At 40.3% G+C, this 25,989-nt stretch overlaps 1 protein-coding gene across 2 annotated transcripts; it reads left to right on the forward strand.

The window, feature by feature from the left end:
* Window positions 1-3,010: 3,010 nt before the first annotated feature.
* GJB3 (gap junction protein beta 3) lies at window positions 3,011-24,397 on the forward strand. 2 transcript variants are annotated; one of them, XM_087939570.1, is made up of 3 exons: window positions 3,074-3,279; window positions 19,646-19,705; window positions 22,089-24,397. In XM_087939570.1, exon 3 carries the CDS (start codon window positions 22,123-22,125, stop codon window positions 22,924-22,926), a length of 804 nt encoding a protein of 267 aa, XP_087795696.1. In that variant the 5' UTR covers window positions 3,074-3,279; window positions 19,646-19,705; window positions 22,089-22,122; the 3' UTR covers window positions 22,927-24,397. The 2 variants fall into 2 exon arrangements, with proteins under 2 accessions (XP_026558467.1, XP_087795696.1); XM_026702682.2 differs by lacking the exon at window positions 19,646-19,705 and having other exon boundaries at window positions 3,011-3,279.
* The last annotated feature ends 1,592 nt before the right edge of the window (window positions 24,398-25,989 follow it).

Consider the following 25,989-nt stretch of genomic DNA (forward strand, 5'->3'; position numbering starts at 1 on the left):
ACCTTTTTTTGCTCATGTGCCAAATGTGTGTGCGTGCGCATGCAACAGCATGTGTGTGTGCCTGCACCTATAATGCAATGCGTGTATGACCCCCCTCTCCTGCTCACCCTGCCACCCTGAGGATGTGCATACAACCCCCTTGCTCCCCTGCATGTGCACACGAGCCCCCCGCAGAGGGGTACACAAGCCCCACACCCTGTTTTGGGCCTAGTAGGCCTCCCTGCAGCCTCCTGGGAACAAAGATGGGGCACAGGGGTGTGTGCAGCCCCTCCGTGCCCCATTTTTGCTTCCAGGAGGCTGCAGGGAGGCCTACTAGGGGTGCCATACAGGGTGGGATTCTACCAGTTCGCACCTATTCGCTAGAACCGGTTGTTAACATTCTAAGCAATTTGGAGAACCGGTTGTTAGAAGAAATTACAGGGCTAATCCTGTAAGGAAGGCAGGAAGGAAACATTCTGGTGTTGCTTACAGAAACTGCCTCTCTGTTAACCCTTATTACATTCTTGGCAGGACTAGACTTCCTGTCTCAGGAATGTCTCTGGAGTTTTTTTCCCCTCCTTTGCCGATACTTTGCTTGTGTGGAGTGAACATTCAAAGTTACAATGGCACTGAAAAAAGTGACTTATGACCATTTTTCACACTTACGACTGTTGCAGCATCCCCACAGTCATAAGACGCCAGGCGAGGAGATGCGTGCCTTGATGTGAGTGATATTGAGTTGGCCATGCCCAGCCAGTCACATGGCCACTAAGTCACACCCACCAACTAAGCCATGCCCACAGAAACAGTTGTTAAAAATTTGAATCCCATCCCTGAGGGGGTTGGACTAGAAGATTCCAAGGTCCCTTCCTATGATTCTGTGTTCTAAGAGACCAAGAGACCACACCATGCTCCGGATATAAATTATAGCAAAATTGGCTCTATATAATTGGCAATTAAATGCTTCAGAATCCACATGGACGGCTCAATAGCACTAGCCATAGCACTTAGACTTATATACCGCTTCACAGTGCTTTACAGCCCTCTCTAAGTGGTTTACAGAGTCAGCATTTTGTCCCCCACCCAACAATCTGGGTCCTCATTTTACCGACCTCTGAAGGATGAAAGGCTGAGTCAATCTTGAGTCAGGATCAAACTGCTGGCAGTAAACAGAATTAGCAGAATGAAATATGGCATTATTTCTAACCATAGTACCACTATAGTAAGCAAAGTAGGTAGGCCCTTAGTACATTATGTGGGTGGAGCTTAGATTGGCTTATTTATTTGTGTGCTTGTTATTACTGAGTTTATTACTATACAACCTCTCTGTTTGTAAGCAAACCCTCTTAAAGTTCCAGAAAGCCTCTGTTGTTGTTGTTGTTATTATTGTTGTTGTTATTATTATTATTAAGTCTTGCTTAGCAACAGAAATTTTGAGATCAACTGTGGTCATAAGTTGAGGACTACCTGTACAAGATTATAGTTGAGGGTTTGCTATCCATCCCAACCCAGATAAATAATTGTAAATATTGCTGACTTGCTTTCTCGTCAAAGGGTAATACAATGACCAAAAGTGGAATGTTGGGTCTGAATTAAAACCATCTTCAGCTGCATTCACAAGGAAGATTTCACCTCATTAGTGATTTAACCCATTGTCTGGTATTGTAAAAAAGTGGGGGGGGATCACAATGTAGCCAAATGTGCTAGGCTACCCAACCTACTACCACCACCACCAATAACAAAACTGCTTAAGCTTCTCATGTTGGACAAATCAAGTTACTAATGCTATGTCTTTGATTTGGTTAGATGTGCTGTGTGAGCCCAGACATGCTCTACAGAGTGTGGCCAGTTTGGTTGGCCAATAAGATTGTTTCAGTATGATCAAATATTTGCTCTTTTTAATCCCTTCTTTAAACTTACTCCTTTAGTCACCTCCCTTGACCTTAACATTCTCTATTTCTGCTCATATTAGAATGCAACTTTTAATTCATCGATTTGCTTTCTTGCAAGTTATATAGCCTCCTTGTGTCCCCCCCTGCCCCTACCTCAAGAGTTCAAGATGACAAGTACTGTACCTTCTCTTACCATTCTTTCACAACAGCAATCCATGGAAGTAGGTTGGGCTGGCTCAAAGTCTTGTAGGAACTTGCAATGTTTGAAGGAAGACTAGACCCTGGGTTATATGCTGTTCCAGCTCTTCACCATTGGAGGAGATGAACTGTTGAGCTGAGAAGGAAGGACTGGCCTAGAGTCACCCCAAGACCATCTATGGCTGAGTTGAGCTAGAACCTGGCTCTCCTCACTTCTACTCCAACTCCTTAACCACTGCACCAGATTGCTAGCTGGTTCCTCTATGGACACTGCTACACTCCAGGTAGTCCTTGACTTAAGGTCACAATTGAGTGCAATTTTTTTGTTGCTAAGTGAGATAGTTGTTAAGTGAATTTTGCCCCAGTTCAGTGAATAGTTGTTCAGTGAATGACTGCAGATCAGTAACACGGCTGTTAAGTGAATCTGGCTTCCCTATTGACTATCTTTGTCAGAAGGTTGCAAAAGGTGATTGATCGCATGACCCCAATACACTGCAACCATCACAAATGCATGTCAATTGGCAAGTGTCCAAGTTTTGATTATGTCACCAGGAAGATACTGCAATGGTTGTAACTGTGGAAAACAGTCACAAGTCACTTTTTTCAGTGGCTTATTAACTCCGAATTGCCCCTAAATGAATGGTTGTAAGTCGAGCATTACCTGTAATCAGTTCTTTTCACACTGCGTCACAACTGCCCAAGACCTATTGTTTTTGTTCCCGGTTTGTGTCATGAACTGAGGGATTTGCTTGGTGTATACCAAATTTGAACAGGAAGACAGAATGGACCAAGGGAACATTGATTTGGGGGAAGGAGAAGGACTTCTTGGTCTGCTCTCTTATGGCAATCAACCTCTGTCCAAGATCTAAGACAGATACAATTAGATTGGTTGTAAAACCAGCCAAATAAAAGTCTGACTTAGCCCCCCCCCCCCCCTCGCCACACAGAGAGAATTCCTTTCTCCTTGCACAACTCAAGAAAATTGAGACCACACCCTATTGCTCACACAAAATAAGGCATCTCATTACAGTGCCATGAGCTGGATTCCTCCGGTGCTTTTTTCATGCAGGGCAAGGAGAAAGTTTCATGGCTTAAACTCTCAAGATTTCAGAAGAGCTGCCACAAAGGAAAAAGAGACCCCTGCTTTTCTTTGGGGGTGGGGGGAGGCTGGCCAATCTGAGGACAGGCCAAAGAAGATTTGAAGAAGGTGGTGAGTAGAATTTCCCTTCTTACTGGTGGACAGACATGAGTTTCGGAAGATGAAGAGATAGACTCTCTCAGTAGAGTTTCTCTTTAAATATATATATAGAGAGAGGGAGAGAGAGAGAGAGAGAGATCGACCAGGTTGCCAACTCTTTAACCCTGAACAGAGATTACTGGGAATATTTTCATGGTAAAAAAAAATGAATTAAACATGATGTGTAGGTATAACTTCAGTGGATAATAAGATCATATTGCTTGTTCAAGCAACTAGCAGCCTGAGTAGGCATTTTCAGCACTCAGAGGTAAAGACTACCCATACCAGATTCTTACTACTACTTAGGACCCCACAACGAAATAGTTTGAGGGGTCCAGTTGCTGAACAGCTTGCTTAGCAGAGTTTGCTTCAATAAGAAACATCAGAAAAAAGCAAAGTGCTTTAATGTCTGTAACCAGGAAGTGCCTCTCTCCTTGACGTACCGATCTTCTTAAGCCTCATCGGTGCTCAAGTGCCTTGTGAACCTCCAAAACTGAGCTGAGCTTGGAGGTTGGGGTTTTTAAGGGAGCAATGAAGATAATTCAGTTGTTTCATCTTTTTGGCTTTCTACAGAATAGGGGGCCCTTGAAGTTAAACATTTTAAAGAACTGCAGCTAAGCACAAGGCTGGTTCTTCCGCTAAGAGGCAGAAGAAAAAGACGAAGTGTCTCAATGCACAGAAATCGGGTTTAATTGTGCATCAGGCATCTGAATAGCGACTTGGCCATCAGTCTTTTGGTGTTGGATGGCAATTATCAGGTTCTCCATACAACAAATTGCCTTTCTTTTAAAATTAGAAGCAGTAGTAGCAGTAAATTGAATGCTAGCCAGAATAAAAAGGACGTGTGTGACCTGATAGGAATGAAAAGCCGGCATGTAGAAAAATCAACCTTAATTGTTCAGTCATCTGAATGGTAACTTTCCCATCAATCCCTTGAAGCTGTATGGCAATTATCAGGTTCTCCATTCAGCAAACTGCCTTTGTTTTAAAATTAGTCATAGTAGCAGTAGTAAATTTCATACTGGTACGAAAAAAAGCAAAACATATGTGTTCTGATGGAGATGGAAAGGAGGTAGGCAGGAAATATAAATGAATATATTGGATGTATAAATAGTATAAACTTAGGGTTTGATACAGTAAGTAGAAGGTTATTTGTTTTATGTTATAGTATGTATGGCAAAGACAAATGCCAGGAAGGTCACACTGTGTCCAATATTTTAATATTTACTCGATAAAATTAAAGAAAGAAAGAAAGAAAGAAAGAAAGAAAGAAAGAAAGAAAGAAAGAAAGGAAGGAAGGAAGGAAGGAAGGAAGGAAGGAAGGAAGGAAGGAAGGAAGGAAGGAAGGAAGGAAGGAAGTAGGTAGGCAGGCAGGCAGGCACGGAGAAGAAGGAGTTAATTTTTTTCTCCTTTTGCAGCCAAAGTATATCCTCTTATAAATACCTTTGCTTTTGAAATGCACTGGCTTGTAAAGGGAGGTAGCAACTAGACAAAGAGAGAGAAAAAAATAAAAGTAGTTCCTGGAGTAGGAAACACAAAACGTGCTCTCCCAAAGCTTCTGCAATTTGATGAAGATAGGGCAGCTGCTTATAAAGGACATTTAATAAACTTCACACGGGGAGAAAAACGAGATGCTTCCTGCCAGACCTGACTTGCTAAAGGGAGCACCAGGGGGTGGGTGGTGGTAAGGAGGAATGACTGAGAACTGTCAGATGGGGTGCTTGTTGGTTTAAGTGCTGGTCCTAGCCAAGGGTGGGGAACCATTTGCAATGTAAATTCAGTTGTTTAAGTGGGCATTCAAAACGGGGGTCTCAAGAGCTTATTATTATTATTTCAAAGATAGTGCTTTCCCAAGTGCTGGAATTAATCCAGAGAGAAAAATTCATTGCTCGGTTGGTCTGTAGGTGCAAGATTCAGAAGGTTTTCTTCTTTGACTGCTTCCCTCAATTTTTTAAATTTTTATTTGAAACCTCCAGTGTTGGAGAACCCAAAACTTTATTTATTGTTTTGGCTAAAGATTGTTAGCCGAAGTAGCTATAAAGAAAGGAAAATTCCAGACTGTTGAACTCCATGTGTGCAAGTTTTTCATTTGCAAGGAGACAGACTGAAAATTAAAAGATTACTTTAGGCTCAATATTTGCAGTCATGGCAGAGTCTCTCTGAAAGTTTTAACCTCTGAGAAGGTGAGGTTGGCAGAGCTTAACCTATCACCTTTGAGGTGCAAGGCAGGTACAGCACCACGGAACTAAGGCCCTTCAATTATTTTTTGTCTGCATCAGCAAATCTGGTGGCTGCAGCAGCACGCTGCACGGCTGGAAATGCATCCAACAGCCACCCAGACAGCATCATTACTGCAGGGAGTACTGAACTTGCAACCACAATTGGGGCCAGAATTTCCATTGCTGAGCAAGTTGGTGATTAAGTTGCATCCAATTTTATTTTAAAAAAATTGCCAGGGTTATTAAGTGAATCACCTTAGTTGTTAAGTGAATCACATGATTCTTAAGCAAATCTGGGTTCCCCCATTGACTTCACTTATTGGAAGCAGCTGGGAAGGTCTCAAAGGGTGAACACATGACCTGAGGATGCTGTAACCCTCATACATGCATAGCAGTTGTCAAGTGCCCTAATTCTGATCACGTGATTGTGGGGATGCTGCCAGTGCAAGGACCCATTGTAAGTCACTATTTTTAGTGCCGTTGTAACTTCAAAAGGTCACTAAATGATTGGTTGTAAGTTGAGGACTACCTAGGTTGGTCACAAGGATATGGGTGCTTTGCTTCAGAACCTGACAATTGTTTTGGCCTGCACTGTTGCCTGTACCTTGGCTTATTTCTTCAGCCATTGAGATTTTTGTAGGGAAAATTATAATTCCACTTCTCTTAGGGCCAAAATTCACTTTGTTCAAGAAATTCTAAGCGTTGCCAAAAATTCAGATTTAATATTATTGCATATGCAATAAAGTCTCTGAAAGAACTCAACAGCTGGTGAGTTAGAACATATAATATAGACTAATAGGGTTGGAAGGGACCTTGGCCAACTCCCTGCTGAAGCAGGAGACCCTATACGAGGGGTTCCCAACTGGGGGTGCGAGACGATATTCCAGGGGGTGTGAGAAAAGTCCACGTAAATAATAGGATATTGGCTATATGTTGGCATTTTTATTTATTATGCAATGGATTAACTTTGTTTTCATTTTAGAGTTAAGTATCGTTATTTAGTGGCTGTCACATACATAGCTGAAAAGATTCAATCCTACCCTATATTTAACGCGTTCAGTAGTTCCTAAAGTCTAAATTTCAGGGGGTGCGAGGTTCGAGTGAAATTTCTTTAGGGGTGCAGGGTGAAAAAAAGGTTGGGAACCACTGCCCTATACTATTTGGGGCAAATGGCTTCCCAGTCTCTTCTTGAAAACCTCCAGTGATGAAGCACCCAAAATTTCTGGAGGTAAGCCATTACACTGATTAACTGTTTTCACTGTCAGGACATTTCTCTTTAGTTTTAGGTTGGAACTCTCTTAAATGATCTTTCATCCATTACTCCCTCTCCTGCCCTCTGGGGCTTTGAAGAATAGATCAACCCACTCTTCTTGGTGACAATAACTGGAAGTCTACTATCCTGTCATTCTTCACTTCATTAGACTGGACATACCTATTGTTCATCCTCCAAACCCCTAGTCATCTTTGTTGCTCTTCTCTGCACTCTTTCTGGGGTCTTAACATTTATTTTTTTTTGTATCATGGTGACCAGAACTGGATAGAGTATTCCAAGCGTGGTTTCACTATTGCAGTATATATTGGCATTGTTGCTTCATGTGATCTTGAAGCTATCTTTCTTTTTTGCTCCAGAGGTGGTCTACCAAGACACCTAGATTGCTCTCCCAGTTGCTCCTGTTGAGCCAGATACCACCTATGCTATATGCATTTGGCCATTCCCCCTACCTTGATGTCATCTGCATCATTTACATGCATGTAGGGTAGGTTTATTGACAGGAACACCAGAAATAGTTTGCCATTATCTTGTTCAATGTTGCTTTTTCAGCTTCCTAGTTTGGCATACAAATCTATACATCCCAAATGGTTCCCTGCCCCAAAACTAATCAGGATCTCCTTTGTTTAGCTTCCAAGAACAGTCAACATTGGATAGGTATTTCACTGAGGTTTGCAGAACCTATACAACATCCTGGTTCAAACAACATACTAAGCCTAAATAAAGACATACAAGCCATGATAGTTAGCTTCACACAACAAGCTAAAACTCAAACAAATAGATCACACAATGGTTAAGTAACCATTTATAACCATGTTTCTCTCTTCATTAGATCTCAGTTTGGAGTAACCAATCCAGCAATGGGATTAAGAAACACAGCAGGCGGGTTTCAAGTAGATTGCAACTAGGTTTATGTATCCCATCAAGCCATATCACCCTAACCATGGTTTAAAGACTCAGGCATAATTGGCTAGATTCACAAAACACACTAGGCCAAAGCCAACCAACACAACTAGATTGTTCCTCAGAACCACCTAAAACTAGCTCAGCTTAGCAGGTAGTTTCTAAGTATTCCATCAGTAAAGAGATTAATATCTTATTTTTAATCTCATGTATTAGATTGAGAGATCACCTGCAATACCCACCCTAGTAACTCCCATTTGAGAATTTCTAGGAATGCAGATGTCAAAGTCCTGTTACAAACAGGCTTTGGAGAGAGTAGAAGACACATATCTCTTAAAACAAGCAACTGTTTGCAGGTTCCAGAACTTGGTGAAGTAATATGATGATGAGGGAGAACTATCAACGTCACTGAGCTGCTTAATTCTAGTAGTGCATTTTAGTTCAGGACGTCAGCCAGGTTGCCACCTAATTTCTGCATCTGATCGTGTCTTTAAAGAAAAGCAGACTGGCAATCCTTGACAAGGGCTGGGCTCCATTTCTGCACATTTGGGACTTTCCTGTTATAAAGCAGAGACATTTTTAATCTTTGGCGGTTCTAAATATGGCTGCTTCAACCATGCAGCAGGCAGAAGAACAACACGTTTTATCTTTTTTTTTTAGCTTATTATATAAAGTACAAAAGTAAATAATAGGAAAAATAGGGGAGGAAAAAGGGAAGAAAACAGTGTAGAAAAGAAGGAAAAAAGAATGAAAAAGGCATTGATTTCCAACTCCCCTTGGTGCAGTAGAATAAGATAGTAACAAACCCCAATTTTTCACTTTTACATAACAGTATAAACCAGCCATTTCTATAGCAACAATCTACCTAACCAGTAAAACCCAAAATCAAAGTTTCAATTTTTTTCCCACCTCAAGCACAAAGTCCAGAAACAGTTTCCAAGTAGAAACAAAGGTAATTGTATGTGTGTGTTTTAATTTTATCAAAGCAGCCAATTTAGCCATCTCTGCTAACTCCCATCAGCTTTTGCAACCCTTCATCCTTTGCAGGGACTGTAGTCACGTGGAAGAACAATGGACAGGAGTGTTTTTGCTCCAGGGGCCACTCCTGCGCCTCCATCTGCAGTTGGATTCATTGAGGTTATCTCTACCTGCGTATGTTTTGCAATCAGTGCTACTGCTAAAGGCTTAGATCCAGCTGTTTTCTGCCTGGTTGGCATTCCTTGCTGACAAATGTATCTGTGTTGGTGCTTCTCAGGCGTTTTAGTCCAAACAAAATTTGAGCCAAGAAAATGAGTCATCAGGGAAGAGAGGGGCAGCACGGCTCTCCTTATAACTGTTTACCATTGGATAGAGAACAAACTGGTTTTTTTTTTCCCCACACTAACATTTTCTGTCAAATGAACAATAGTTATTTAGTATCTGACACCACCTTCAATAATTAATGGCTTCTGAGATTCTGTGCAAGATACCTGCCAAAGCCAAATGAAACCATTCAGAAAAAAATGGGGACAAACATATTTGCACAACCATATGTGTAATCCAGGATGTTAAAATGTTCCATATGGAGAATATAAAAAGTTGTGTTCCGAAATAATTCTCCCAAAGTTATATTCAAATATAATGCATTAAAGGCGAGTTCATGAATCTATTATCCTGCTGCATAAGAGCCCCTTGATCCACTTATATATAATCAACATTCTGAAAAAGAATCTCCAAAAAATGATTGAGTTTTACTCCAACTATTCAAACTGGGAGATATGATTGCATATTGCATTTGAAATGTAAATTCTGGTTACAGAAACTGAGATGAAGAATATGACTAAGTGACTTTAGACATCAGATTGGTAGCGATTACGCTACAGTGCCTAGTTATCTGTTAACAGCTTCAAGAAAATTACTGTAGTTTTGACTGTTGAAATAAGAGGGTGTGGACAGGGATCCCCAAGTTCTTCAGCCTGCTGATCATTTTATGAAGCTTCAGATTTTTCACTGATCCCCAAACATAACCCTGTGGGTGGGGGGTCAATGCTGATCACTTGGGAGAACCCTGGGTTTCACCAGAGAACAAGAGATTGTTTGAACAAACAGATAGACACACCCTTCACTGTGCAGTTATGGATAATTGAAATAGGCAATAATTAATGACTTTGTAGAGGAGCTTTTAAAAAAAATGCAAATTCCCTATTTATTTAGGTTGCAACCCGCTTTCTTCATCAAGCTCAAGGCAGCATAAATACATGGCACTTGCTCCTATTTTCATGGGTTTTGCCTGTTTTTATGGAGTTTCCCCCCCTACTTTTGTATGCTGCTCAGAATCCATTATTCGGCATCTCATAAATACCAACAATCTAGCAATCAACAAATCAATTAGGTTTAAGCTGGTCTGTGTGTGTGAGAAAAGGAAAGAAAGACCCAAACTCTTTTTGCGGGATCAAACCCAAGTCTCTCCACACCCTATTTAGTGCCTTCACAATTATCTTTTCCTACAATTGAGAGGAGGGATTGGCCCCTCTAAGCCCCCTAGAAGCTTCTGGGCCTGGGAAGGGGCTAGAATCTAGGTCTCACCCCTCCTAGTTCAACCTGTTCACTGTCATTTTATCATAACTCCTAGGATTAAAGTAGAGGATTGGTCGAGAGGTTCTGTGATTTAGGAAGGACTAGATTTTGGATCTCCCTACTGCCATTCCAACACCTCGATCCCAACAATTATTCTTGGGCTAAGACAGAGAGGATATTATGGGCTGTCAAAATAGGGAGGCAGGAGGAAGAGTTGCATCCAGTCAGGCAAGAGTCCATCTCAGTCCATAGAAAGAAAAGGAGTGAAGAAAGCATTTCAAAAGTGATCTCCTCTCTAGTTCTCTGGAAAAGAATGGGGGTGGAGAAGGCATCTCAGAAAGGATCTCAGAGTCCCCTTATCAGTGAGATGATGGTGCATCAGCTTAGTTAATTGGTTGATCAATAAATTAATTAGTATCCTTCCTAGTTCTCTGGAAAGGAACGGGGATGGAGAAAGGATCCCAGAGTCACCCTATCAGTGAGCCATTAGCCCAAAGTCTCCCAGTGACATTTCTCAACTTAGTGTAGATTTAAATCAGGGTCATCCCAATACTAAATCAACCCTTTTAACCCTTTATACAGCAGAGTTGGCAACCATATCACACACACACACACACACACACACACACACACATGCCTAATTTTTTTCAGCCCTCACTTTTAGACCTCTAACTGGGCAAAAAACAGACCCATCCTTTTCACCAGTTTGAAGTGGGCAACGCACCAAATCCATAGCATTTCCCTCTGACTGATCTGGGTGGCCATCTAAAGCCTGCCTGCCTTCAATACAGGTAGTCCCCGACTTATAACAATTAATTAAGTGACCGTTCAAAGTTACAACAGCACTAAAATCAGGGACTTAGGACCATTTTTCACGGTTATGACCTTTGTAGCAGCCCCATGATCTTATGATCCAGGTGCTTAGCAAGCGGTTCATATTTATGACCATTATTGTGTCCCAGGGTCACGTGATCTGCTTTTGTGACCTTCTGATAAGCAAAGTCAACAGGGAAGCCAGGTTCACTTAACAACTGGGTTACTAACTTATCAATGGCAGTGATTCATTTAACAACTGCCGCAGGAAAGATCGTAAAATGGGGCAAAACTCACTGAGCAAATGTCTCACTTAACAAAAGAAACTTTGGGCTCAATTGTGGTCGTAAGTCAAGGACTACTTGTAGCGATAAGCCATCCCAGCAGTGGCTGGGTGATGCTATTAAACTGCTATCAAGACTGGCCTCCTAGTTTTTTTTTTAAAGTAAAGCAAAGACCTCTTATCAAACATCCCCGTCCAAAACACCCACACACAAACATGCACTCATGCACACATGCACACACACACACCCTGCTGTTGCCTCCCAGAACACATGATGCGCCTTTTGACTGCCCAACACATATAGTATTGTGCCCTAAGCGGAGCAGCCATGAAGTGCAAAGGAAAACATGGATCAGATTTATAATCTATTGCATTGAAAAACTGAAGTTTGGCCAAGTCAGTGAGACGCCAGATCAGTTCCAGCAGAAAGAACTATTAACTGCAGCTGGCAAAGCAGGGACTTTAAGAATCCTATCAAGAGGTCAGCTGAATTTGCCTGCCAAAGCCTTGGAAGAACAGTAAAGCCACATCAGTAAGGACAAGAAGAAATAAGGAAAATTAGGCATGATTCAAGATCTGTTCAGTAGTATTGGATAGATTCTTAGATTCTTCTGTCTGGCCCGCTAAACCACACAGCTGCCAACATTTTTACTCTCCTGCCTTGCTTTCTCTATACAGTGGCTACATTTCAGGCAGCAGCAGCTGACAACTTATGTTCTCTTTTCTTGCAGGGATGTCTGCAGGGTCTGATGAAAAAAATCTTTAATAAAAGGAAGGATGATTGATTTTGAGGGAGGGAGGGAGGGAGGGAGGAAGGAAGGAAGGAAGGAAGGAAGGAAGGAAGGAAGGAAAGAAAGAAGGAAAAAATAAAGATCACAGAAAAAAGAAGAGAAAATTATTACTACAACTACTTCTACAATTACTTTTTTGCTGCCATTTACTTTCTCTGCCTATAAAGGCCGTGGCAAAGCAAAATTTTAAGAACCATTTGCAAAGGTTTTGTTTGTTTTTTTTTTTGCCTCAAAATTTCTTAGAATGCAATTTTGGGCACTAGGCTTCAATGCCAAGCAGGCGCTAAATTTGAAAAAGTTTTAATTTGACTATCCTTTGGACTAAGTTACATGGAACTTAATTGATCAATTAAATAATATTATATGGTTCTTAGATTACGCAGAATCCAATTATCACATGGGGGGAAAGAAATCCATGCAAATAGAAAACTGATCTGTGCGGAAAAGGCTGCATTTGTATGCTAGCTTTCTTCGTGGAGGGATTAGTTGTATGGAAAACACGCCTTTGCTCATTTATGGGAATTCACAGTGGAATCATGAGAACCACTAGTTACAAGTTAGTTGATTTCTTACAGAAGGAGACAAGAGGGGGGAGGCAAGATTGTCTAGTTTTTCCTGTTTCTTTTGAAGAGCATATATAAACCTCCCACAGGTTAGTTTATTACTTGCAAAAGGAGGCCTGCTTAACGTCAACTAGCAAGAGAATAAGCTGTTTCAGAGCTAAGGAAGGGAGAATAGATTATATCAAAAGGAAGGTGAGGGAAGAATACCATTTTTGAAAACTCTACTGTATGAAAGCAGAAAAAATAAAATGATAAAAATCCAACAAGTCCAAAAGAAAAAAAGGTTCTGCTCAAATTCTATTAACTTTCTTTTTTGTTCTTTTTTTCTTTTCTTTCTTTCTCTCTCTCTCCCCCTCCCTCTTTCTTTCTTTCTTTCTTTCTTCTTTTGTTTCTTTCTTTCTTTCTTCCTTCCTTCCTTCCTTCCTTCCTTCCTTCCTTCCTTCCTTCCTTCCTTCCTTCCTTCCTTTGTTTCTGGAGTTTATTAATTTATTAAGCTTCACCAAAAAGTTTTCAAGCTATCCCCTGCTCAAACATGATTTTCTTTGACTTTGAAATCAGCTGGACACCTACATAAACTTAAAAAAAAAAAAAAAGGAAAAGGAGGCCTTTGAAAGATGGGAAATGTGTGGACCTTTCATCTCTACTGCCTGATTATTATATAGAGCCATCTGTAATTACAATGGAGAAAAGAGACATACACCTGTAGTTGTTGTTGTTTTCCTCTCTGTCCTTGGGATCCAGGGCTGACCCTTTTAAAGCCTTACACAGCCCATGTAGTCCTGCTGTCTAGAGGAGGGGTCCCCAACCAGTGGTGGGATTTAAATTTTTTTACTACCGGTTCTGTGGGCGTGGCTTGGTGGGCATGGCAGGGGAAGAATACCGTAAAATCTCCATTCCTCCCCCACTCCTGGGGGAAAGTTACTGCAAAATCCCATTCTGTCCTCACCCCACTAACTTGCTTTCCAGCTCCATTCTCCTGTGCAGGGCAACAAAAGAAGACCCAGCCAATCAACTGGGACTCGGGAGGCAGAGAATAGATGGGGCGGGACCAGTTAGACGGAGCATTTGCCAGTTCTCCAAACTACTCAAAATTTCTGCTACTGGTTCTCCAGAACTGGTCAGAAGTGCTGAGTACCACCTCTGTCTCCAACCTTAGCAACTTTAAGGCTTGTGGACTTCAACTCTCAGAATTCTGGGAGTTGAAGTCCACAAGTCTTAAAGTTGCCAAGGTTGGAGACCCCTGCTCTAGAGATTTGGGGCATTGAACTTCAGTGCATCTGATGATTGGCAGACAAGGGAATGCAAACCCCTTTTATTTATTAAATTTATTTATTGTAAATATTTTCATTTACTGACAAGCGACTCTGGATGGCTTCCAACGGCATAATACGGTAATATAAAACAATTAGAACCTTACATACATCAAGTGTTAAAAAATTAAAACATTGAAAGTTAAGAAAAAAAACTGGATAAAAGGGACCAATATATAAACAGAGTGCAGCTGGGATCTTTTCTTTTCTATACAAGACACCAAGATAAACCAGCATCATGTGCATACCTGCATACAGGTAGTCCTCAACTTACAACCATTCATTCGATGTTTGAAGTTGCAACAGCAATGAAAAAAAGTGACTTACAATGGGTCCTTGCACTTATGACCATTACAGCAACCCCACAGTCATGTGATTAAATGACCGTGGTAACTAGCTTACAGCTACAACAGTTGCAGTGTGATCACCATTTGCAACCTTCTTACAAGCAAAGCAGTTGTTAAATGAATCACGCAATTGTTAAACAAATCCCTAATTCATTTTGATTGTCAGAAGCCAACTCGGAAGATTGTCTATGGTGATCACCTGATCACAGGACAATGCAACAGTCATAAATACATGGCAATTGTCAAGCATTCCAATTTTATCATGTGATTGTGAGGGTGGTCATAAGTGCGAGGACCAGTTCTAAATCATTTTATTTTCAGTGCTGTTGTAACTATGAATGGCCATTAAACCAAGTTGAATATCACTTGCATTAAGCCACCAGGTGCTTTTGGTTAGGCAGAATAAATGAACTCATTCAGTGGCTGAGTTCACACAATATGCTGTACTAAAAAGGGATTGAATGATTCAAATGTCTGCATGGGAACAGGGAATTCTGCCCCGGTGGAATTTTCTTGTATGAATTAAGCTATTGTATCAAGCCATAATTTGGTTTGGTTTGAAGATAGATTACATGTTTTGTTTTGTTTTGTTAACTGGGTTTAAGATTCATCAGGTTGAATCAAAGAGGCTTAGCCTTATTATTGTTATTATTCATTCTAACCCACCTTTTACAAGTGTATTAGCCCTAAAACAAGCCATTAGGGTTTATTCAACAAACAATTATTTTAAAATTAACCTAGCATCATGTATGGAGCCCATGATTATCTCTTGGTACTCAGGAAATTCCAGACTGGCTAGACAAAATCCAGATAATCCATTTCTGGTTGAAATCTCAGGAAACATTGTTGTAATTTTGCATAGTCTTATGTTGTTTAGGAAACTTTTTTTTAAATGTCTATTGGAAAAAAAAATGGTAGGAAACCTACAGTCAAAATACAAGCGGCTCCACCTGTTTGATGGGTTCTTTGCAGATGCGCAAAAAAAAACTTCGATCTAATTTGCTCACAAGCACCACAATTAAAGGAGAGAAAGGGGAATTGGACAGCTCCCAAAATACAAGCAGGATTTCCTAGCTAAGAACAGTTGCTATTCTGGCAAAACCTGATTGAACTGAACTTTGGAACAGCCAATATATAAATAGTCCTCGGTTTACAACCACAAACATTGTGGTGACACATTGAACCCCAAATTTCCATTGCTAAGCAAGACAGCTGCTGAGTGGGTTTTGCCCCATTTTATAACCTTTCTTGCCACAGTTATTAAGTGAATCACTGTAGTTGTTAAGTTAGTAACATGGTTGTTAAATGAATCTGTCTTCCCCGTTGACTTTGCCTGTCAAAAGGTTGCAAAAGAGGATCACGTGACCCTGGAATACTGCAACCTTCATAAATACATCAGTTGCCAAGTGTCCAAATTTTGATCACATGACCACAGGGATGCTGCAATAGTCATAAATGTGAAAAATGGTCATGAATTATGTTTTTTAGTGCTGTTGTAACTTTGAACAATCACTAAACTGGTTATAATCTACCTGTATGTGTCTGGCCAGAACTTCAATAAGATGCTTATATTTGTATGTCAAATCCCTATTCAACATACAACTCCAGGAGCCCCTGGAAAAATTAGGCAGTTGGGAGAGAGGTGTAATTAGGTTCACAGATTATGCCATATCCTAGTCTGAATTCACATACTTTTATGCCACGCACAGGATTCTTAGCACCTGATCTGAGGTCTATGATAACTTGCCACAGCCAATTCACAGACAACTTGCCAGTTGGCGCGGACAACTCACAGCAGGACAGTTTGCCACAGCAAATTCCCTATTGGACAAGAGAAATAGAATCATGAAAAAAGTAGAACATAGAATCGATAGAAATAGTTGAATAGAATCATGAAAGACAGGATGCCAAAGGAGGGACAAAATGAACTGGGAATGGCAAAAATTAAAATAATTTTTGGATTATTTTAAATAATTAAATTGAATTGCTGAATTGTCCTCCATTAAGTTGTCCCATGGCAAGTTGACTCTGGCAAGTTGGCTGCAGCAATTCATCCCATTCTACATGATGTGAGTCCAGCTCTGTATCTTGCAAGCTGTACTTTATGATATTGGACTGGCATATGCAATATGTGGCCTGCATGTGGTCCTGAATACCAAGAAATGTGGCCCCATAAGATATAATGCAAGTTTAAAAAAATAAAAGAAATTTGTTATTTGTATATGTTAACTATATCATATATTTTGTATGTGGCCCAAGATAATTCATCTTCACTCAATGCAGCCCATGCAAGCCAAAGGTTGGACAGTCATGACTCAGTGTATTACGTATATCCAGAAAATTGCAGTTTGTTCAGTTGTTATGCTTGAACAAACCATGACCCGGTTGCTTAGCTCAGTTTATGAACTAAATTTCTTTTTGGCAGGTTAAATCAACCACAGCTTAATAACATATGTGAAACAATCTATAAAAGAATATTACGTTGCTTTCATCCATGAACAGCTTAGAAGCAGCCCATATTGGACGCCCAATAAAATAATTGCAAACATACCAATGTTGTCTCTTAACAAACCCAAATGAGTCAAGTGTCAGTGGGTGTGTGGTCAAATTTATTGTAATCGTTCTCTTACCTGGAATGGGTTTCATTATTTTCCCTCCAAGACTTTTTCAGAAACCAAGATTTGATAGGCAAATTAATGATGGGGAGAATGCCACTTGGGCAAAGTTGCCAAGGAGTTAGCTAGTTGGAATGGCCAATACCAGACACCAATAATGAGAAGGAAAAAAAAAAAAACTCTTAGCAAGAAATGGATCAGAGAAACTCAAACATTTATCAGAATAACAGAGTTGGAAGGGACCTTGTAGGTTATCTAGTCCAACCTCCCCCAACCCCACCTAAGCAGGAGACCCTACACTATTTCTGACAGATGGCAATCCAATATTTTTGCCCCCCATATATTACTGAGAACATTCCACAGGAATGGACTAGACTAGACTAGACTAGACTAGAATAGAATAGAATAGAATAGAATAGAATAGAATAGAACATGTTATTGGTTAAGTGTGATTGGAAACACAGGAACTGTGTACATAAGTTCTCAGTATACAGAGTAATAATCATCATCATCATCATCATAATCATATCAAAGTAATAATAATTATAATAATGATACCATTAGGAGAAGGCTGTGGAACAGATGAGAAAGATAAAAGTAATACATAAAAAATAATTAAATCCCAAGCAAGACAAGGTTAAAGACTTGGAACGGATCTTGAAACACAGGAAAATCCAAGACATTATTTAAAAGCAAAGAGGTTGCTATGTAAGAAATGGCCTTTGGCAGGGGAACATAGACAAGGCATTAATACACCATGAAATATGAAGAAGGAGGTGCAGAAAGTAGAGGAAATGTCATTCAAGATGGGGCTGGAAACAGTGGGCGGGCATGTGTCACCCAGTTCTGACTGAGAGATGGGAGAAGCCGCCTGCTGGGATGAATTAGAGGAAGCAGGCTGACCGTTGATGGGTGTAACCCAGAGAGTGGGATTAAAATCAGTAATGGCCAGAAGAACGGGGCCAAGAGGAAAGAGTGGGTGGCGAAGGAGGGGAGATGAAAAGGCAAGAAAGAGGAAGTGAGGCAGAAGCAAATTTGGGCCTAAGCCTAGGAGGGTTAAAAAGAACAAGCTTTTATTTTTATTTATTTATTTATCAACTTTATTGGCTGCCCATCTTATAGCAGGGTAAGTCTGGGTGATTTACAGTATTGAAAGACAAAACTGTAAATATAAAATACTACAAAATGTAAAAATACGAAACACAGAAGCTGAAGGATGGGGAGGGTGGGAGTAGGATGAGCAGAGGGGTGGTGGGATCTGAATGTGAACCTGTCAGCCACTCCCAACATGAAACTCCACCTTTGGAACCCCAAAATAACTGGCAGTTCCATAAGGCTCTTATGGAAAATCAGATGGGGGGAGGTAAGATGTTCCAGAGATCAGACACAATGGCAGAGAAGGCCCTTCTTCCTGGATGCCACCAGCCAGAATACCCCGGCCAATGGGGCCCACAGCATGCCTCCTCTGCCAGCACATGTGGGGCAGTCCAATCCCAAGAGATGGTCCCTTAATAAACCTGAACCCATGCCGTGAAGTGTTTGGCAGCCCAGAAGAATCCAAGAAATATGGCTTCCAAGCTGGCAGGTTTTCAAGGTGATTATCAACCACCTTGAATTGCGCCCACAAGCAAACCAGCAGCCAGTGCAGTTCACAGAATGGTGGTGTTGCATGTCACCCTCTTTCCAGATCCCAGGTCTTTGAAAGACCAGAACCTCATTGAACTAGAAGGCTTAACATTGTCCGCGATTGGGTCCACAAGACACTTGTACCAAACCGCAGGAAAAAATGGGGATCTTGATACGTTACAGGGAAACAAGCACATCCGCTAAAAGGCCGCCTCCTTCTTGGAGTCCGTCAACCAATAGTTTGATTACATCGAGACAGCATTTTGTCAATATTTTTTCAGCAACGAAGATCTAAGAGAGGAGTGGAAAGGAGAAGGAATTAGGAATAGATAAAGGGGTAGAAAAATGCTGCACTGCTGCAGATCAAAACAGTCAAAACAGGGCTGTGTGGCCTTGCGTGGGGGGGTCACAGAAGCCCACACAATCATGGCTGGCCCTATAAGAATCCCCCCATGTATATTAACAACTGCTAACAATCCTGCCTCCCCCAAAGTTGGAATTTTTCACCTTTTGAAATTGTATAATGTTATTTTTATAATTGGAAAACTTTTAAATTTTAAATTAATTCTGATTTTAATGTTGATTTTATTGATTTTATTGTACACCACCCAGAACCTCTCTTTGAGGGAGATGGGCAGTGAAGAAATATGATAGACAGACAGACAGACAGATGCCTCGATCTGGATGGATGGATGGTTGGATGGATATATGCCATTAAGTTGTCAATAACCACATAGATTTTCCCCCCATAACGATCTGTCCCTAATCCAGTCTTCCAGTCTTCTTTGCCTTGCTTTCAAGGTGCTTTCTTTGGTAAAAATACACAGGTGGTTTACTACTGTTTTCTTCTGGACAGTATGAATTGATGGCTTTGTGATTGTCCCTAAAGTGATTGCCCACTCCAGCATCTTCCTGTGTTGCTGCTGACCACTTTAGATACCTGCTTCCTTGGCAGAAGGGATGACCTTCACACCTTGGATGACCCTGCTGGGAATGTATGGTCCTGACATACACTTACCCCATTCTTTGCTTATCCCTCTCAGGAACACGAACACCACCTACCTACCACAATGGGGCAGCAGAGCAGGACTTGGGAGGAGTAGGTGAGGCCAGAACAAAACTCAAATTTGACTGTTAAATTGCAGTTTCTTCACAAACATATTGTACATTCTCTTCTATGCCCAATGGACAACAACTTTTAAAAAGATTGAGAACTATGCACTTGTCCTGAATGATCATTTATCATGGATGGGGAAGTCTGGTGCAAGTTCCCAATTATGCTCCCCTGCATTGTAGATTTTTTTAGGCCTTTCTTGCTATGTTTGGGACAAAAATTAGAACCATATTTTCTGACTGTATTTTGTCTGAACTGATTATGGCAAGCTGTCTTTGAATAAGTTAAGAGGACATTATTTTTTAAAAAATAGGCTGGTGGCAGTCAGGAAAGCAATCACATCCTGAGAATGCAAAATCCTAAAGCATTTCATTCTTTACCCAAGCATGCAAAGAGCACTCCGTTAGATTAGTGTTTCTGAACCGTGGCAACTTTAAGACTTCAGCGTCCAGAATTCCTCAGCCAGCAAGGTTGAGGAACACTGATTTAGGCACTTGGTAGGCAGTATGTCCATGCTGTACTTTTGGACCATACCAGTTGCTGAACAGGAGACAGGTGTATCAAGTCAAAACCTTCCCCGACTATGGTCTTGGAAACTGCTTAACTCCAATAAATTATTTCAAGGATATTCTAGGAAACCACTAACGTGTGAGTCAACTAAACATAATAGCTGAATAATGACTTATCTCCAGTCTCAGTGAATAAATATTGTGACACCGGCATTTTCAGCCAGAGCAAACTATCTGCCTGAAATAAAATCAGAGAAGAAAAATGGCCAAAATAATTTCAGAGAATGTAATTTATTTGTAGGCTGGTTGGTTTGGAATGAATGAATGCACGCGTGCACACGCACACGCACGCACACACACACACACATCCACCTAAGTAATTCTGGGGGTTAACAAACAAGACATAAAAGCCATATTTTAAAAACACTAATATAAAACAATGCAGAATGCAATTTAAAAAATATTAAGAAGATTGTTCTATCTTGTCAGAAGCTAATGTCAACAATATCATAATGTAGTTAGTATAACATGGGACTGTAATTGCAGAAGGGAATAGCATTCCATCCAATTTCAAATTACTTATGAATCATAACTGTGCATAAGTCAGCAAAGGCAAAAGAAAACCCCATGTTTGGTATACTTGGATGCTGTGATCTAAATACCCAAAGGTTTGGGACAGTTTCCCTCTATTTCATATTTTCTGACTGTATTTTGTTTGAACTGAATATAGTCAGTAATATTTGAATGAGTTTAGAGGATATTATTTTTTTTAAAAAAAACAAATAGATGGGTGGCAGTCAGAAAAACAATCACATCCTTGCATTTTAAGCTTTAAGGATGTGAAAGGTAATGGAAGGAAGAAAACACAAGATTGGGGGCATCTAGCAAGAAGAAAGGATCCATGTGTTTAGAGAAAGCAGCAGGTCCTTCAACGTTCTAGATAAAGTTCTGTGAGATTCTCTAAGGAAAGCTAGGGTCATACAGCATTCAGGTTAAATGCAAAAGAGATGGGGTAGTACATTATGGTGAAACCAATCATTATTTTAACAACTAGTGTAAATTATGTCTGCACATGAAGCCATTACTTAGATGATGTTTTCCGATATCGTATATAATATGAACCCCTGCTAGTTTGTTTTGCAGACCTGGATTTGGAGCTTAGGATATTGTTTGAACCCAGCCTATGGACCATGCAAAGATTCTTATCAACTATTTTATGTCCTATTGATGTGGAAATGACTTCCACAGTCCATTCCTACACAATTCTGAAGGAAATTTTACAAAATTACGCATTGGTAGAGATCTGGACAGCAGTATTTTGAAAGGAAATGTAAGTGGAAGGGACCTTGGAGGTCTTCTAGTCCAACCCCCTGCTCAAGCAGGAAACCCTACACAATTTCAGACAAACAGTTGTCCAATTTTAAAAAACCCCAGTGTTGGAGCACACACAACTTCTAGAGGCAAGTCGTTTCACTGATTAATTATTCTTACTCTCAGGAAAATGAAGTGAGGTTCTGCATGTTGGACCCAACTTAGCATGAGAGCCAACTTGCATCTCCCTTGGTGCCCTCCATCTTTGGTGCCCCAAACAGTGTGAATATACAATTCAACCACATTTTGGCAGGTAGAAAAGCAGAGCATTAGTTTATGCATGTACTTAAACTATTAAATATCAATTGCCTTTTCTTCCTGTTCTGCTCACTTCTTTGAGCCCCGGTTACTTTCTGTGATCATACCTACTGCTCTGAGTAACATCCTCAAGATATTATGTTGGATTAAAAGCAAATATAAGCATTAGAAAGTTACCTAACACTTGAACACTAGGAAACTGATTTAACTATGTGCTTCTCTTTGACTTTCCAGGTGTTCGTGAGCTGGGACTCCAACTTCCATCGCCATGGACTGGAAGACATTACAGGGCCTGCTGAGTGGAGTGAACAAATACTCCACTGCTTTTGGCCGCATCTGGCTCTCTGTGGTCTTTGTTTTTCGTGTCCTTGTTTATGTGGTAGCTGCTGAGCGGGTGTGGGGAGATGAGCAGAAGGATTTTGACTGCAATCACCGGCAACCTGGTTGCACCAATGTTTGCTACGATCATTTTTTCCCCATCTCCCATATCCGTCTCTGGGCGCTGCAGCTGATTTTTGTCACCTGCCCGTCTCTGCTCGTCATCATGCATGTGGCCTATCGTGAGGACAGAGAAAGGAAGAACCGAGAAAAGAATGGGGAAAACTGTCCCAAACTTTATAGCAACACTGGAAGGAAACATGGTGGTCTTTGGTGGACTTACCTCCTGACACTCTTCTTCAAGCTAGGTATTGAGATCGTCTTCCTCTATCTGCTCCACAGAATTTGGGACAGTTTTGACCTGCCACGCCTGGTCAAGTGTGATCTGAAACCGTGCCCCAATACAATTGATTGCTACATTGCTCGGCCTACTGAGAAGAAGATTTTCACATACTTCATGGTAGGGGCATCAGCTCTTTGCATTGTCCTCACCGTGTGTGAGATCTTCTACCTCATCTTCAAGAGAGTGATCCGCTCAATGAACAAATGGAAGAAGAACAAGAAGTCCTTGACCTACAGCAAGGCCTCCACATGTCAGTGCCATTCGAGGATGGAACATGCACAGGATGGGAAATTAAAGAATTCCCCCTTAGAAGGCCTCAGAGCTTCTGCACCTAACCTGACTTTAATCTGAGAGGGAGAAGAAACAAATCCAAAATGGCCCCATGCCAGGACACATTTTTCAAACATAAACTGGGGCGGGAGGGAGGACTTGAAGTGGAAGCCTTCCATTGAATCACTAAGCAAATTTTCCACAAGGGAAGGGCCACAATGATTGAAGGGGAGCTGACAGGAACACTGCCATGTTTATTCAGGTCTAAAGTCAAGGCCATCTGTTTTCACATTATAACTAAGCTAAGTATGCACACACTTCATATGCTCTGGCAAATCTAGGTTGGTTTGTTCTCCAAAACCTTCTAGAAAAGTTGTAACCTTCTACATTCTCAGGTTTATGCTTTCTACTTTTCTAAAGTCTCTCAGAAGACAGACAAACATCTGCACACAATATGTTGTGGTCTTTAAAACCTAGGACAGCCAAAATCTATGACCCTTGATTTCTTCAACTGATTTATTTAGTTGTTCATAGAGTTGTTTATAGAGTGTTAATCACTGAATTGCCTGAGAAGGAGGGGAGTAAATGAATTAGGGGAATTCAGTAAACATGGATAATTTAACCTAGATGTCCTCCCTGCTCTTGCAGACCACAGTTCTCTGAAATAACAAATGCCAATGCAATCTACAAAGCCGTCGAAACAAAGCACACTGAAAGGTTGTTTTAGCTGAATTTCCTCTCCTGAATTTTACCCGGAGGAAATCCACTATGAATTTGTTCGTATTTGAGGAACTCCCAGGGAAGCAAAGTCTTGCTAGGTAAATTTTGCAAGACAGAGGAGGAGAAAGTCTGCTTACACTATTCCTATCCCATTTATAGTTGAGCTTGATGACAGTACCCACTGTTGAATAGAAAGTACCTTAACAAAGCATTATTTATATCATAATTATCTACTGACAAAAACAAAGATGTTGAGTTGAGTTAAAAAGGAATGAGACAGTATTTTCTTCCCTAAAGTCTTCCAGACATGACATGGCCTTCTATTCTCTGTAAAAGACAGAGGTATACTGAAATGGGAAGCTAAATTTGACGAGGGGATAAAAAAGAGGGAAGAGCATCCTTGGTTTTCTTCTTCCTGAATTTTCTCCTACTTTTTATTCATTACTCTGATGAAACTTTCCCCAATTCTCCACCCTTGTCCTATCTGAAACAGAGAAAATCCTGATGAAATCAAGTGTAACGTAACATTTGAAATTATTCTGGAAGAATTACTCCAGAGAAAATGGGACATGTCTTAAGAAGAGAAGTGGAGGGAAACATTATTTGAAATTGATGTTTACAGCTCAGTTTAGCCAAAAGGAACAAATCAAGCAACAGAAGAGATTTTGCTTTTAGCAAAAATATTTAAGCTATTTTGAGATAAGTGTGGATCTTATGACTATAGAATCTTATGACTACGGAATTTTTTGTAAATAGATTTTGTGTCTCCTTAACTGAATTCCATGTAAACCATCTTCCATGCAGAGCAAGAATTAAAATCATATTTAAAGTATTTGTTTGGCTGATGCTTCTGTTGCTGTGGGAAATAAAATCCATGATGAACAAACTTTAGGCAGGACTTGTGACTCATTTTGGATCAGTTAGCAACAGAGAGCAGGAACAAGTTTCTTTCTTTTATTAATTTTTCTTACAGAAATGTTTATTAACCATGTAAAATTGATGTAAATTTAAAGAAGAAAGTAAACATGAGTAAAAGAAAAGTACTAAGTAAAAAAGAAAAGAGAACAAAGGAGAGGAGAAGGGAGGGGTGGAGAGGGGAGGGGAGGAGAGGAAAGAGGAAAGGGAAGGGAAGGGAAGGGAAGGAAAGGAAGAAGGAAAGGAAAGGAAGAAGGGAGAGGGGGAAGGGGAAGGAAGGAAAACAGGGAGAGAGGGAAAATGGAGAGAGGGAGGGAGGGAGGGAAGAAGGAAGGAAGGAGTTTCTTTTTACAGCACTTTTAAATGCATTTATATTTTATCCTCTCTTTCTAAGGTTACATCATGGCTTCCTTCTTTCCATAGTCTAATCATCAAAACCACAAATCATAAGTTATTTTTTCCATTTTCAACAAAAAGTCCATAAAGTGTTTCCCATCACTAACAAATATAGCTATTATGTTTTCCCTAATCAAACAAGTCAATTTTGCCATCTCTGAAAATTTTGTCATCTTCACCAACCATTTCTCCATTATAAGAGAACCAGCAGGCATTCCAATTATTTCTGACATTGACCTGACACTTCCAGCTTATCCAAGCAGAAACAGCAAAGAAGATGCTGGAAAGATAAACAAAAAAAATATATCTTTGGAATGGCAGGTTTGTTCAGTTCATCTTTTTAACCTAAAGTTTCATTTCATTTCTAGAAATAATAATAATGATGATGATGATAATTCTAAATAATAATTATTATAAATTTATCACATTTCTATCAGCTACATTTTTGCAAGCTCCTTTTCACTTGCAAACATTTTCAGTCTTTGCACTGCATTGGTAAGACCACACTTGGAATACTGCATCCAGTTTGGGTCACCACAATACAACAAATATGTTGTGATTCTGGAAAGAGTGCAAAGAAGAACAATAAAGATAATTAGGAGACTGGAAGCTAAAGCATACAATGAACAGGTGTAGGAACTGAGTATGTCTAATCTAAGGAAGGGAAAGACTAGGTGATATGACAGCAGTCTTCCAATAGTTGAGGCGCTGTCACAGAGAAGAAAGAGTTAACGTATTCTCCAAAGCACCTGACAGCAGGACAAAACATAATAGATGGAAGCTTATCAAAGAGGAATCCAACCTAGAATTAAAGAGAAGTTTCTTAACTGATACTGAAAACCATTTAATCAGTGGAATGGTTTGCCTCCAAAAGTTGTGGATGTTCCATCACTGGCGGTTTTTTGGAAGAAATTGGACAACCATTTTTCCAGAATGGATAGGTTCTCCTGCTTGAGCAGGGTGTTTGACTAAAAGATCTTCAACTCTGTTATTCTGCATTCTATTTTGCATTTTATTCTGTATTCTTTTATCATCATAAAAAGGTATAAAAATACAAGTTTTAAAGAATGTTTTAAAAAATAGATACTACTGATAAAAAGCCAAATATAAACA

This window comes from Pseudonaja textilis, chromosome 10 (genome assembly GCF_049901715.1).
Source record: "Pseudonaja textilis isolate UNSWEBS1 chromosome 10, rPseTex1.2, whole genome shotgun sequence".
Classification (NCBI taxonomy): domain Eukaryota; kingdom Metazoa; phylum Chordata; class Lepidosauria; order Squamata; family Elapidae; genus Pseudonaja; species Pseudonaja textilis.